The sequence below is a fragment of the Papio anubis genome, chromosome 18 (assembly GCF_008728515.1).
Source record: "Papio anubis isolate 15944 chromosome 18, Panubis1.0, whole genome shotgun sequence".
NCBI classification, from domain to species: domain Eukaryota; kingdom Metazoa; phylum Chordata; class Mammalia; order Primates; family Cercopithecidae; genus Papio; species Papio anubis.
In genome coordinates, this window is record NC_044993.1 from 48,144,361 (window position 1) to 48,159,484 (window position 15,124).

Genomic DNA, 15,124 nt, shown 5'->3' on the forward strand with positions numbered 1-15,124 from the left:
AGCTCCTATGCCCGGCTAATTTTTTTTTTTTTTCTTTTGTAGAGACAGGGCTTCACCATGTTGCCCAGGCTGGTCTTGAGATCCTGAGTTCAAATGACTACCCTCCTCAGCCTCCCGAAGGGCTGGGATTCCCGGTGTGAGCCACCACACCCGGCGCAGCAATTGTTGAAAAACATTTCCAAGGAGAGTCATTACAAAAGGAGAAACCGAGGTTAGATGGAAGGCAGAACTTCCTCACTCAGAGAGTTACAGCCAGCCAAGGCAGAGGTCAGGGGAAATGAAGGATGAAGCCTCTCATCCCCCTAGTGACACCCGAAGACATAAGCCCGCGGGCTGGGCCACGTGAGACTCACGTCTACTGCTTCTGGTTCGTGGAGCTCTTTGGTGGATGGATTCTGGTTAGTGGAGAGCCGGCTACTGGACTCGTGTCAGCCTCAAGGGCACGGATGCCATCTGTTCTGAATCTGTGGACTCTAGCCGTGTTTTTGAGCCCACAAAGCCAGCCCGGCCCTAGCTCAGCTCTGTGATGGGGGCCCTCCCCACCCGCAGACCACGGGCAGCCACTTACCTCCCTGGAGCAGCAGCAGGAGCAAGGGGGCGGCCCAGCCACGCAGCATGCTGACTCCTACAGGCCTGCAAGAGATGCACAGCGGAGGGTGAACCAGGCAGGCCTCGGGGCTCCCCCAGCCTCCCCCTCATCCTGTCTCTTCTCAGGCAGACTTGCCCTCGATTCTTGGAACTGTCTTAAGAAAAAAGCAAGATCCCGCGGAGCCTGTGGATGACCCCAAGAACTCCCATCTCCTAGAAATGGCAGATTCACCCTGAGAATTCCTTCTCCCACCTTCTTCCTGTCCCCACATCACATCACAAATGCAGAGTGAATTTGTTTTATTATTTTATTTTAATATTTTTAGAGACGGGGTCGTGTTCTGCTGCCTTGGCTGGAGGGCAATGGCACAATCACGGCTCACTGCAGCCTCGACCTCCTGGGCTCAAGCGATCCTCCTGCATCAGCCTCCCGAGTAGCTGGGACCAAAGGCACGTGCCACCATGCCTGGCTAATTTTTAACACATTTTTGTATGGATGGTATCTTGCTATGTTGCCCAGGCTGGTCTCAAACTCCTGGGCTCACGTGATCCTCCTACCTTGGCCTCTCAAAGTGCTGGGATGACAGGTGTGAGCCACTATGTCCAGCACAGGGTGAATTTAAAGAGTGAGGAGATTGCTGACCTTTTGCCCTTGCTGAGCCTATTGATGTAGCATTGTGTGTGAAATTAAATTATGTATGAATCTATCTAACAAAGAAAGAGGGAGGGAAAATGAGAAGAAGAGAGGGAGAGAAGAAGAAAAAACTAGTTTGGAAAGTGGGATCTTCTGAGGAGCAATTTTGGATCTTCCTTCCTGTAAACATCCATGTTGATAGCTCAGTAAATTGGCCTTTTTATTTATTTATTTTTTTAGATAAAGTCTCACTCTATTGCCCAGGCTGGAGTGCAGTGGCCCGATCTCGGCTCACTGCAACCTCTACCTCCCAGGTTCAAGCGATTCTCCTGCCTGAGCTTCCCAAGTAGCTGGGAATACAGGTGGCCGCCACCACGCCCAGCTAATTTTTGCATTTTTAGTAGAGACAGAGTTTTGCCATGTGGACCAGGCTGGTCTCGAACTCCTGGCAGCAGGTGATCCACCTACCTCAGCCTCTCAAAGTGCTGGAATTATAGGCATGAGCCACTGTGCCCAGCCATCAATAAACTGGCTTCTTACTGAATAATAAATCCAAAGGTAACCCACAAAGTGAACCTCTGCTGAATACTTAAGGTTAGCCCAATAATCAGGCTTCTTACTCCATTACAAAGCCCAGATTAGCCCACTGGGGAGCATGCTAGGAAATCCAGGCCCAGCCAAGCAGAGAAAACTTGACCTCCTAATTTGGGCCAGGATGGAGAAGGAAGCTCCTTGGGGAACAGAGTGAGGTTATCCGGGAAGAGTGGCCTTTTCTGTCTTGGGCAGAGGAATGACCACCAAGTTTGCAATGCCAGGCTCCTCCTGGGACTCGTCTGTTGCACCCACCAGCTCTGTGTCTGTTTGAGAAAGTGCCAACCAGAGGGCAGTGGTCCACCTATCTAGACTCAGGAGCCCCTCCCAGACCAGCCCCCACAGACAAGAAGGGAGCTAAAGCTAAACCTAAGAGGGATGTCCCCTGCAGGACCCAAGTCATAGGCATGGCTTTCTCCAGACACTATGCCTGACTCCACCAGGGCAAGACCCTCCTCCTCTGCGCCGGGGTTCCCAAAGATCCTCCTCTGGCCCCATCCATTGTTCCCTCTGACGTCCCTCATAGAGTCACCAAAGAACCCTGGGTCAGGGCACAGGCTGGGGAGCCAGGGAGGTTCAGATGACCAACCGTGTGGCTCCGGGCCAGTCCGTTGCCCTCTCTGAGCCTTGTAAAGTGGAAACAGCAAGGCCTGCTTCCAGGCTTCTTGTGAGAATTCAAGGAGGTGATTTGCATAAAACCCTGGGGATGGCCCCCATGACATAAACACTCAACCAACAGCTGTAATGGATGGAGAATGTAGAGCATCAGAAATGGAAGGGGTCTCAGAATGACCCAGCCAAGAGTTGTGAAAATACCTCATTTCCAAAATTTTGGCCATATTTGTATACTGTGTGCACTGTTGTTTATTTTAATATATATTTTAATGTATTTTCCATAGATAAGCACACTTAAAAATTTAACTCCAGCATCATCCTAAGCAATAACATTGCTACTCAAATAAAATAATGTTGGGGTAGATGCTGTTTCAACCTGCTTTTAGGAATATGAATCTTGTGGGGTTCCAACCCCTGCAGAGGTCCCGTTCTCGCACTTTGAAGATGTGGCCTCTGATCACAGGAGGGGGAGTCTGTGTCTGCCCCCTCACTATTGTGTCCACATCCATCACCCCAGCCACAGTGCGAGTCCTGACATAGCTCTGTCCCTGTCACTCCCTGATGGCTTTATCTTGACCACAGCACAACAGAGTGCAAACTCCTTTGCCCAGTTTCAAGGTTCCTCATCCCCAGCTTGACCAACATAGCAAGACCTTGTCTCTTCCAAAAATAAAAATAGAAGTAAAAATAAGTTAGCCGGGTGGCACGCACCTGTGGTCCCAGCTATTCGGGAGGCTGAGGAATGAGGATTGCTTGAGTGCAGGAGGTCCAGGCTGCAGTGAGCCATGATTGCTCTATTGCACTCCAGCCTGAATGAAAGAGTGAGACCCTGTCTTTACAAAAACAGACAAACAAAAAACTCCTCATCCCTCTTAATTTCTTACCTCTGCCTACATCACAGAGCCCTAGGGATGCGGAGCGGGTACCTGCTGCTTCTGCCTGCCCGGCGTCTCTTCCCAAAGAGCTCCTCCATCTGAGCTGCCTCTAGTGGTTTGCCTGAGGCTGACTCCACCCCATGCTCCACAAAGTGGGCTCCTGACCCAGGCTTGGCCAATCAAAACATCCCATCTGTCTGACCACAATGATTGCATCAGGGATGGATGTCAACCCAGGCAAGGCCAGTGAAAGTAGTCCTGAGATTTTTTTTTTCTAGAACTCTAGAAAACTGACACTTTTTTAAAGTATCTTCTGAGAGCTTGTAGCCATCTTTGTCACCTCGTAGAGACAGCCTCCTTGAAAATGGCATCCATACTGAGAAATACAAATCAGGAGTCCCCATGGCATCATGTGAGGTCCTGGATCCAGCCATATCTGATGTCCACCCTGTGGACTTCTCATTTCCATGAGCCAGAAACCACCTATGTTGCTCAATCATGTTGAATTCTATTTCTGTCGCTTGCCACCAAAGATCCCTGACACAGTGGAGTAGAGAAAAGAGCTCAGACTTTGAAACCAGAAGATCTTGGGAGCAAATAGTAGCTCTTCTCTGGCTCTTTTACTCTCTGAACTCAGTGACCATCTCTGAAATGGGGACAATAGTGCTCACTGCACCTGGCAGTGAAGAAGAGGCTGTGAGAAAGCAGATGTGGTAGTGCTTCATGGACTGTGAAGTGCTGTACCAGTGCATGGGTTTCCTGACATTACTGACTGACTACCCTGAATTACTCATCATCTCCCCAGCAGCCCAGCCTTCGTCATGCGTCTCTGCCTCTGCCGGAGCAGACTCCTCCCCTCCAACACCTTTCCCCTCCCATCCTCTCAACTCAGCTTTCACGGTCCACATGCTGTATCCCTGCAGCCACACTGGAGTGTTCTAGAACTCCTGCCACTGGCCTATTGCATTTGAGGTTTTCACTGGTGCTACTATTAATTATCCACTTACTATTGATCTTTACCTTGCCTTCTGTTTTTTTACTCCAATAAACATGTCTCAAAAATATTATATCATGACCATCAGCAGATAACTGACATGAAATAGACACGGAGTATGTGCCATGCTGGTTAAGACACAGACTATGGAGCTGGCCGGTCTCAGTTCAAATCCCAGCTCTGCCACTTACAGGTTTTGTGGCCTCGGGCAGTTTGCTTAACCTTTCTGGGCCTCATCTGTAATATGGGAATAACAATGATCACGGTACCTGCCTCATAGGTCCTTGGGAGAATTACATTAGTCAACATTTATAAAGCATTTAGAACAGTGCCTAACATATAGGAGATATTATATAAGCGTTACTTAAACAAAACAATCAACTTACCATAAAACTAAATACAATAAACCATAAAAACTAAATACAAGAAAAACAAAGGCAGTAATTGAATTTTAGTGAGATGCTACTGCCTGCCTGAGAGTCCTAGAAGCTGGAGATGTGGTTTGTCTTTGTTTAAAGTTAAGAAAGGGAGGCCAGGCACAGTGGCTCATGCCTGTAATCCCAGCACTTTGGGAGGCCGAAGTGGGAGGATCACTTGAGGTCAGGAGTTTGAGACCAGCCTGGCCAACATGGTAAAATCCCATCTCTACTAAAAATACAAAAATTAGCCGGGCGTCATGGTGTGTGCCTATAATCCCAGCTACTCTGGAAGCTGAGACAGGAGAATTGCTTGAACCCAGGAGGAGGCAGAGGTTGCAGTGAGCAGAGATTACACCACTGTACTCCAGCCTGGGCAACAGAGCAAGACACTGTGTCTCAAAAAAAAAAAAAAAAAAGAGAGAGAGAGTAGTGTTTAAGACACGATAGCACCAGATCGAGAGTCTTGCTTCCTCTGTCAGCAGGGCGAGTGATGAAAGGTTTAACACTTTCACTAGGAGATCCAGGGATATTTAACACTGTTTAAAATAAACTGCTCACTTCTGGAAAACATCAGCTTAAAAATATAGACTTTCTCCATCACTCCCTCCTCACGCTCCCACCGCACCACGTGGGCCCCCCCCCGCTCTTATTCCACTGCCTTCTCTGCCCCGAATCCATCCCCTTTTGGGTCTTTGCACGCAGGCCGACTCCTGAGGGCAACAGCACCTTGTCCTCAGATGCAGATCGGGTCACCATGTGTTTCCTGCAAGGACAGAAGTTGTCTTAGGAGGCTTCCTGCTACAGGAGCCCCTTGATATGGTTTGGATATTTGTCCCACCCAAATCTCATGTTGAAACGTCATCCCCGATGTTGGAGGTGGGGCCTGGTGGGAGGTGATTGGATCATGGGGGAGAATTTCTCATGAATGGCTCAGCACCATCCCCTTGGTGATGAGTGAGTTCACCTGAGATCTAGTTGTTTAGAAGTGTGTGGTGCTTCCCCTTTCTCTCTTTTGCGTTGACTCTCTTTTGTGTCTGCTCCTGCTTCACTTTCTGCCTTTAGTAAAGGCTCCCTGAGAGCCTCCTTACCAGAAGCCGAGCAGATGCTGGCACCATGCTTGTACAGCTACAGAACGATGAGCCAATTAAACCTCTTTTCTTTATAAATTACCCAATCTCAGGTATTGCTTTATGGCAATGCAAGAATGGCCTAACACACCGCTGCAGCACCCAACCTCTGCGGTGTCCTATGGAGCAGTGAAGCGCACCTGACTTGGAGCGTGCCAGGTCCCAGCTGTATGTCTATGGGTAAGTTCCCTAGCCCCTCTGATTCTCTGTTTTCTCATCTATAAAATGGAGATCATTAATCTTTGCTGCAGTTTGTCATAAGCATTAAAAGCATCATCAAATTTGAAGTCCTGTAGGTGCGTTTATCCACCAGTTTCAGTCCTGAGAAATATTTCCTGGAGTTGCTGTAATTCATACTAAAAGTTGACCAACTTCAGGAGATTCTGGGGAAATGGAGAAGCTTGGGGCAGGAAATTAGACTGAGGTGAGTGCTATGGAGAATATAAGGTGCTTAACTTCACAGTGGACGCAGTGGCTCATGCCTGTAATCCCAACACTTTGGGAGGCTGAGGTGGGTGGATCACCTGAGGTCAGGAGTTCGAGACCAGCCTGGCCAACACGGTGAAACCCATCTCTACTAAAAATACAAAAATTAGCCAGGCATGGTGGTGGGTGCCTGTAATCCCACCTACTCTGGAGGCTGAGGCAGGAGAATCACTTGAATCCGGAAGGTGGAGGTTGCAGTGAGCCAAGATCACACCATTGTGCTCTAGCCTGGCAACAGAGCGAGACTCCATTTCAAAAAAAAAAGAAATGAAATACAAAGAAATACCATTTTAATTTTGTCAGATTAGCCAAAACTAAAAGTCTGATGACATCACATGTTGCTCAGGATATGATATAATAGGAACTCTCATTTATAGCCAGAGAAAATGTAAATTATTACCATTGGTCTGGTAAAAAGTTTGGCATGACCTAATAAAAGCGAACACCTGCCCTACCTAAGACTGCGTAACTTCACTCTTGAAATTCTTCTGGCGTGCCTACAGCAGCGTTGATTTTAACAGTGAAAAATTGGAAACAATCTAAATAGCCATCATCAGGAGAGTGAAAAAATAAATCGCAATATTGTCACTCCGTGTAAACATGAATGATTTACAGTCCCACACAACAAAGTGAATGACTCTCACCAACAAAATTTGGAGTGAGAAAAGGAAGTTCGAGGACAGTATAAGCCTAATAACAGCATCTACACCACACTGAAAACCATACAAAATCATCTTATATATTGCTTAGGTGAGCATACTTGTCATAAAAATATTTAAAAATTCATGGGGATAATAACATCAAATTTTGAATAGTGTGGAAAAGGAGGGGGTGTGAGAAAGAGGAATGTTCAAGGGTCTCAACAGTTCGGTAAAGCTTGGTGAAGCTACCATGGGTGCTGATTATATTTTATGCCCTTTTGTATGTTCAAACTATTTCATAACATTTTAAATGTAAAGGAGGCTTAGTTTTGTAAAATAAAATATGGATGAGGGACTTCCACTTTTGGCTATAATGAAGTGACCATTGTCAGACTAATCCTCCCAATGAGGGCAACTACTAAGCAGAAAAAACAAACAAACAAAAAAAAACAAAACAAAACTGCACAAGAGAGTGCCAGGTTATATAGTACTTAACAGAAAAAAAATGCATTGAAGTTCTGCACTCAATTTCCCCTGAAATCATGTGCCAAGTCATTGAAAATAAGTAGCATGCCAAGAAACTTAGCAAAAAACACCTGCTAATAGGTGGGAAAACTAAGAAGGAATTTTCACAGTTTTACAAGCTGAGGAAAGAATTAGAGTTCAGGGCCCAGCAAAAAAAAAAAAAAAAGATGGGCCCTGGTGAGTACCCAGCTATTTAGAAAAGACTATTCCTTGGGAATACGGAAACATTATAAATAGTTCATTCTTGACTGCATCAAGGTGTGATCTGCTTATATGCTATATCTCTGCTAGAAGAAAATTTAAATGGATCTAGAAAAAGTTAGCTTCATCCAAAGCCTCTATACTTTTTATACATAATGTCCAATATTCAGCTAAAATTACAAGGCTAATCAGAAAACAGTATCAAGTGATCAACAATGAAGATAAAATAGATAATAGAAACAGTTACATAGGTGAATTGGAAAATGGCATTATCAGATGTGATTTAAAATAACTATGATTAATGTGTTCAAAAATTCTACCAGAAATTTGGAACCTATTTAAAAAGTAGCAATCCTAGAACTGAAAAATATAATAACTGAAGTTTATAAGAGCTGAAGAGATGGATTTGGCAACATAGTAGCAATATCAGAAGAGAAGATTAGTAAACTGGAAGACTGGTCAATAGAAAATACCAAGATTGAAGCGTGCAGAGAAGAAAAGTTCAAAAATACAGAAAAGAGCAAAAGAGACATAGAAGACATTGTGAAAAGATCTAACATACATGCATTTGCAATCAAGAAACAGAAGAGAGAGAAAACAAGGTAGACAAAATAGCAGTGATCTTAGTAAAAATTTTTTTCCAAACTAACAAAAGACATTAAGCCACAGATTTAAATAGCTCTACAAACCACAAAAAGGATAAATACAAAGAAAACCACATCTGGGCATATCATAGAAAAACTATTTAAAAAAATAAAAGACAAAGATATGCAGTATGCAGAGAAAAAAGACACTTCACCGTGTTCAAGGAAGCAACAATAAGACTGGCAGCTGACTTTTTAACAAAATGATGGAAGACAGCGGACAATGGAACAACTTCTTTCAATGCTGAAATTTCAAAAGCCAACTTAGAATTTTATATCCAGAAAAAAATCTCTTAAAAAATAAAGACAAGGTCAATATAATAAGGAGATCTATAAAAATATCACAGTTAACATTCATACTTAATGGTAAAGAAATGAAAGCTTTGCTCCTAAGATCATGAACAAGACAAGTACGATCACTCTTGTGACTTTTATAAAACATTTTACTAGAGGTTCTAGCCAAGGCAATTAGGTAAGGAAAAGAAATAAAAACCATTCAGATTGGAAAAGAAGAAGTAAACCATTTCTCTTTGCAGATAATATGATCTTGTATGTACAAAACTAAAGGAATTTACACCTAAAACAAAAACCAATTAGAGTTAATAAACAAATTTAGCATAGTTGTAGAATATCAGATCAATAGACACAAATAATGATATTTTATACACACTGGCAATAAATAATCTGAAGATGAAATTAAGAAAGAGATTTCATTTACAATAATACAAAACAGAATAAAATGGTTAAATTTAACACAATTCATTAGTTATGTTAATATGAGATGAGTTCATTTATTCATGTGAGACTTGTGCAATAAAATCTACAAATGTTATTGAAATAAATTATAGAAAACCTAAATAAATGAAGGATATACCATGTTCATAGATTGGAAAACTTAATGTTATCAAGATGATGCCTCGAATTGATCTACAGATTCAAAGTAATCTCTATAAAAATCCCAGCTGGCTCTTTTTTTTTTTTTTCCACAGAAATTGACAAACTAGGACTGCCTGAGAGTCCTAGAAGCTGGAGATGTGGTTTGTATTTGTTTAAAGTTAAGAAAGGCAGGCCAGGCACATGGGCTCATGCCTGTAATCCCAGCACTTTGGGAAGCTGGGAGTAGAATAGCCGAAAAGATTTTGAGAAAGAACACAGTTAGAGGAGTCAAACTTCCTTATTTCAAAGCTTACTACAAAGCTACACTTATCAACACTGTGGTACTGACACATAGATGTACATATAGATCAGTGGGACTGAACTGAGAGTTCAAAAATAAGTGCATACATTTATGTTTAACTGATTCTTGATGTGGGTGCCAAAACAATTCAATGGGGGGAAAGAATAGTCTTTAAAACAAAAGGTACTGCAGAAATAGATATCCACAATGCAATATAATGAAGCTAGATTTCTACTTCACACCATATCCAAAAATTTACTCAAAATAGATTAAAGACCTAGATGTAAAAAGTAAAACTATTAAACTCTTAGAATAAAACCTAGGTGTAACTCTTCATGACCTTGTAGTTTCTTAATAGTTTCTTAAATGTGACACAAAAGCATAAGTAAACAAAGAAAAAATAGATCTATCAAACTGTATCAAAATTCAAAATGTTTGTGCTTCAAGGATACTATCAAGAAAGTAAAACTATAACATGCAGCTTGGGAAAAAAGTATTTGCACATCACGTATTTGTTAAAGGTCTGGCATTTAGAATATATAAAGAACTCTTGCAACTCAAGATCTAAAAGACAAGAATTAAAATTTTAAATGGGCAAAATATTTGAATAGATATTTCTCCAAAGAAGATAGCCAAATAACAAACACATGAAAAGGTGGCCACTGACCTTACTCTCTAGAGAGATGCAAATCACGAACATAATGAGATACCCCTTCACATGCATTAGGAGGGTAATGATAATCAATCACAAGTATGAATGAGAAATTTGAACCCTTATACATAGCTGGTGAGAATGTGAAATGGTGCTGCCACTAAGGAAAACAGTTTTGCAGTTTCTCAAAACGTTAAATGCAGTCACATGCTGCGTAATGACATTTCAGTCAATGACAGACTGCATGTACGTAGGCGGGCCCATAGGACTATAATGAAGGTGAATAATTCCTATTGTCTAGTGATGTCATAACACAACACTTTACTAATGGTCTTGTGACGATGCTGGTGGACACAAATTTACTGCACTACCAGTCATATAAAAGTATAGCATATGCAGGGCTAGGTGCGGTGGCTCACGCCTGTAATCCCAGTACTTTGGAAGATCTAGGCGGGCAGATCATTTGAGGTCAGGAGATCGAGACCATCCTGGCTAACATGGTGAAACCCTGTCTCTACTAAAAAATACAAAAAACTAGCTGGGCGAGATGGCGGGCACCTGTAGTCCCAGCTACTCGGGAGGCTGAGGCAAGAGAATGGCGTAAACCCAGGAGGCTGAGCTTGCAGTGAGCCGAGATCACCCCACTGCACTCCAGCCAGGGTGACAAAGCGAGACCATCTCAAAAAACAAAAACAAAAACAAAAAATTAGCCAGACCTGGTGACACATGCCTGTAGTCCCAGCTCCTCAGGAGGTTGAGGCAGGAGAATCACTTGAATGGGGAGGCAGAGGTAGCAGTGAACCGAGATTATGCCACTGCACTCCAGCCTGGACAACAGAGCGAGATTCTGTCTCAAAAAAAAAAAAAAAAAAAAAAAAAAGATAGCCTATACACTTATGTATTGTACATAATGCTCAATAATAATAATAAACTATGTTACTGGTGTATGTCTTCACTATACTATATCTTAAATCACTATTTTAAGGTGTGCTCCTTGTCCTTATTTAAAAAAATGTTGGATGGGCACAGTGGCTCATGCCTGTAATCCCAGCACTTTGGGAGGCTGAGGCAGGTGGATCACTTGAGGTCAGGAGTTGGAAACCAGCCTGGCTAACATGGTGAAACCCCGTCTCTACTGAAAATACAAAAATTAGCCAGGCATGGTGGTGTGTGCCTGTAATTCCAGCTATTTGTGAGACTGAGGCACAAGAATCACTTGAACCCAGGAGGCGGAGGCTGCAGTGAGCCACAATCGCACCTCTGCACCCCAGCCTGGGTGACAAGGCGAGACTCTTAAAAACAAACAAAAATGTTAACTGTAAAACAGCCTCAGGCAGGTCCTTCAGGATGGATTCCAGAAGAAGGCACCGTTATCATAGGAGATGCCAGCTCCATGTGTGTTTTTGCCCCTGAAGACCTTCCAGTGGGACAAAATGTGGAGGTGGAAGACAGTCATAGTGATGCGCTTGACCCTGTGTAGGCCTAGGCTAATGTGTGTGCTTGTGTCTTAGATTTTTTGTTTTTTGTTTTTTGGGGTTTTTTGGGATGGAGTTTTGCTCTTATTGCCCAGGCTGGAGTGCAATGGCACAGTCTCGGTTTTCCCGGGTTCAAGAGATTCTCCTGCCTCAGCCTCCCAAGTAGCTGGGATTATAGGCGCCCACCACCATGCTTGGCTAATTTTGTATTTTTAGTAGAGACGGGGTTTCACCATGTTGGCCAGGCTGGTCTCAAACTCCTGATTGCAGGTGATCCGCCCTCCTTGGCCTCCCAAAGTGCTGGGATTACAGGCGTGAGCCACCACGCCCGGCATGTCTTAGGTGTTAACAAAAAAAAAAATGTTTAAGTAAAAAAATAAAAAATAAAAAATTTAAAAATATAATATATAAAAACACTTTTAGAATAAGACTATAAAGAAAAAATATTTTGTATAGCTGTACAACGTGTTTGTGTCTTAAGATGTGTTAGTACAAGAGTGCATGAAAACACTTAAGTGTTATTACAATAAGATAACTGTTATTACAAACGTGTTATTCAAAACGTTTTAAGAAGTTAAAACGTTTATAAAGGAAAAATGTTGGCCGCGCACGGTGGCTCACACCTGTAATCCCAGCACTTTGGGAGGCCAAGGCGGGCAGACCACGAGGTCAGGAGATCAAGACTATCCTGGCTAATATGGTGAAACCCCGTCTCTACTGAAAATACAAAAAAATTAGCCAGGTGTGGTGGCGGGCGCCTGTAGTCCCAGCTACTAGGGAGGCTGAGGCAGTAGAATTGCTTAAACCTGGGAGGTGGAAGTTGCAGTGAGCTGAGATTGTGACACTGCACTCCAGCCTGGGGGATAGAGTGAGACTCTGTCTCAAAAAATAAAATAAAATAAAATAAAATAAAGGAAAAATGTTACGGTAAGCTAAATTTAATTTATTATTTTAAAAATTCAAATAAATTTAGAGTAGCCTAAGAGTCCAGTGTTGATAAAGTTTACAGGAGTGTACAGTAATGTCCTGGGACTTCACGTTCCCTTGGCACTTACTCGCTGACATCCAGAGCAACTTCTTTTTTTTTTTTTTTTTTTTCTGAGGCGGAGTCTCGCTCTGTCGCCCAGGCTGGAGTGCAGTGGCCGGATCTCGGCTCACTGCAAGCTCCGCCTCCTGGGTTTAGGCCATTCTCCTGCCTCAGCCTCCCGAGTAGCTGGGACTACAGGCGCCCGCCACCTCGCCCGGCTAGTTTTTTGTATTTTTAGTAGAGACGGGGTTTCACCGTGTTAGCCAGGATGGTCTTGATCTCCTGACCTCGTGATCCGCCCGTCTCGGCCTCCCAAAGTGCTGGGATTACAGGCTTGAGCCACCGCGCCCGGCCCAGAGCAACTTCTAATCCTGCAAACTCCGTTCATGGTAAGAGCCCTACACAGGCGTGCCATTTTTTCATATTTTATATCATGTTTTCACTGTACTTTTTCTATGTTTAGATACACAAATACTTACAATTGTGTTACAGTTGCCTACAGTATTCAGTACCGTATCATGCTGTGCAGGTTTACAGCCTATTAGCAACAGGCTATAAGACACAGCCTAGGTGTGTAGTAGGCTATGCCATCTAGGTTTGTGTAAGTACACTCTATGACATTCACACAATGACAAAATTACCTAATGACACATTTCTCAGAATGTATCCTCATCATTAAGCAACGTGTGACTGTACAGTGTTGCCATATGACCAAGAAATTTCACACCTAGGTATATAGTGAAAAGAATTGACCGGACGCAGTGGCTCATGCCTTGTAATCCCAGCATATTGGGAGGCCGAGGTGGGAGGGTTGCTTGAGGCCAGGAGTTTGAGACTAGCCTGGATAACATGGCAAGACCTCATCTCTACAAAAATTAAAATTAAAACATTTGCTGGGCATGGTGGTATGCACCTGTGGACCCAGCTACTCAGGAGGCTACAGTGGGAGGGAGGATCACTTGAGCTCAAGAGTTTGAGGCTACAGTGAGCTGTATTTCACACCATTGCACTCCAGCCTGGGTGACAGGGTGTGACCCTGTCTCAAAAAAAAAAAAGAAAGAAAGAAAGAAAGGAAAAGAAAAAAGAAAATAAAACAATTACGGATATATGTCCAGAAAGAAATTTATAAACCGTTGTACACAAATGTTCACAGCAACATTATTCATAATACCAAAAAACTGGAAACAAGCAAAACTTCTATCAACTGGTGAATGGATAAAGAAATGTAGTATATCCATGCAGTAGAATATTATTTAGCTGCAAAAGGGAATGAACTACTCATACGTGCTACAAAATGGATGAACTTTAAAAATTCATGCTAAAGTAAAGACACCAGACACAAAAGGCCTCATACGGTATGATTCCATATGTATGAAATGTCCAGCATTGACAGATCCATAGAGACAGAAAGTAGGTTAGTGGTTGCCAGGAGCTGAGGCTGAGGGGCTGGGGGATAGAGAGTAACAGCAATGGGTGTAGGTTTGTTTTTGGAGTCATGAAAATGTAGAGTTAGTGGTGATGGCTGCACAACTTTGTTGAAGTGCACATCTTAAGAGTACATTTTCAGTTTTGTGAATTACATCTGAAATATAGATTTTTGAAAATGAAGGCAAAATAAGGATTTTTTTTCAGACAAAAAAATAAGTGAGAGATTTTGTCACTGATAGACCTGCACCAAGAGATATACGACAGTGAGTTTTTCAGGTAAAAGAAAAATATTTCCAGATGGGAAGCAAGGTACTGTAGGGTGAAATGAAGAGCAACAGAAAGTACTCTAAATATATGAATTAGACCGGGCGTGGTGGTTCACGCCTGTAATCCCAACACTCTGGGAGGCCGAGGTGGGTGGATCACCTGAGGTCAGAAGTTCGAGATCAGCCTAGACAACACGGCAAAACCCAGTCTCTACTAAAAATACAAAAAATTAGCCAGGTGTGGTGGTGCACACATGTAGTGCAGGCTACTAGGGAGGCAGAGGCAGAAGAATCACTTGATTCTTCGCCTCCCCAGAAGGCGGAGATTGCAGTGAGCTGCAACTCCAGCCTGGGTGAGAAAGTGAGACTCTGTCTCAAAATAAATAAATAAATAAATAAATAAATAAATAAATAAATAAATAAATAAGATTTTTAATGCCTTAACATACTAATGATGTAAACCCTTATACGCAGAATTAAAATACACGACCATGAAACCCCAAAGGTAAGAAGAGGTGAGTAAAGTTAAAGAGGACTTTGTACAAGAGGACTTCAAATTGTACAAGAGGACTTCAAAAAACTCATGGAAACATGGAATTAAAGATAACTATTAAAAAATAAACTCTATTTCTCAACATAAATTCAGTCAAGGTCAAGGCACTTTTGTAAGTGATGATCCCAGGCATGTAGTCCATCTCCAAAGAACTGGGGGATCCTGGGAATGTAACAGTATCAACGCAGTCTTCTTTACATTATTAA

General features: G+C 42.8%; 1 protein-coding gene across 3 annotated transcripts in view; it reads right to left on the reverse strand.

Annotated features, from left to right (window-relative positions):
• Positions 1 to 15,124, reverse strand: part of IL21R (interleukin 21 receptor) — a 48,736-nt gene that overhangs the window by 19,670 nt on the left and 13,942 nt on the right. For all 3 annotated transcript variants that reach the window (XM_003916706.5, XM_009196198.4, XM_021931848.2), the window contains one exon: positions 569 to 633. In XM_003916706.5, the coding sequence (XP_003916755.2) occupies positions 569 to 617 (49 nt within the window). In that variant the 5' untranslated portion in view covers positions 618 to 633. The remainder of the gene's footprint in view (positions 1 to 568; positions 634 to 15,124) is intronic.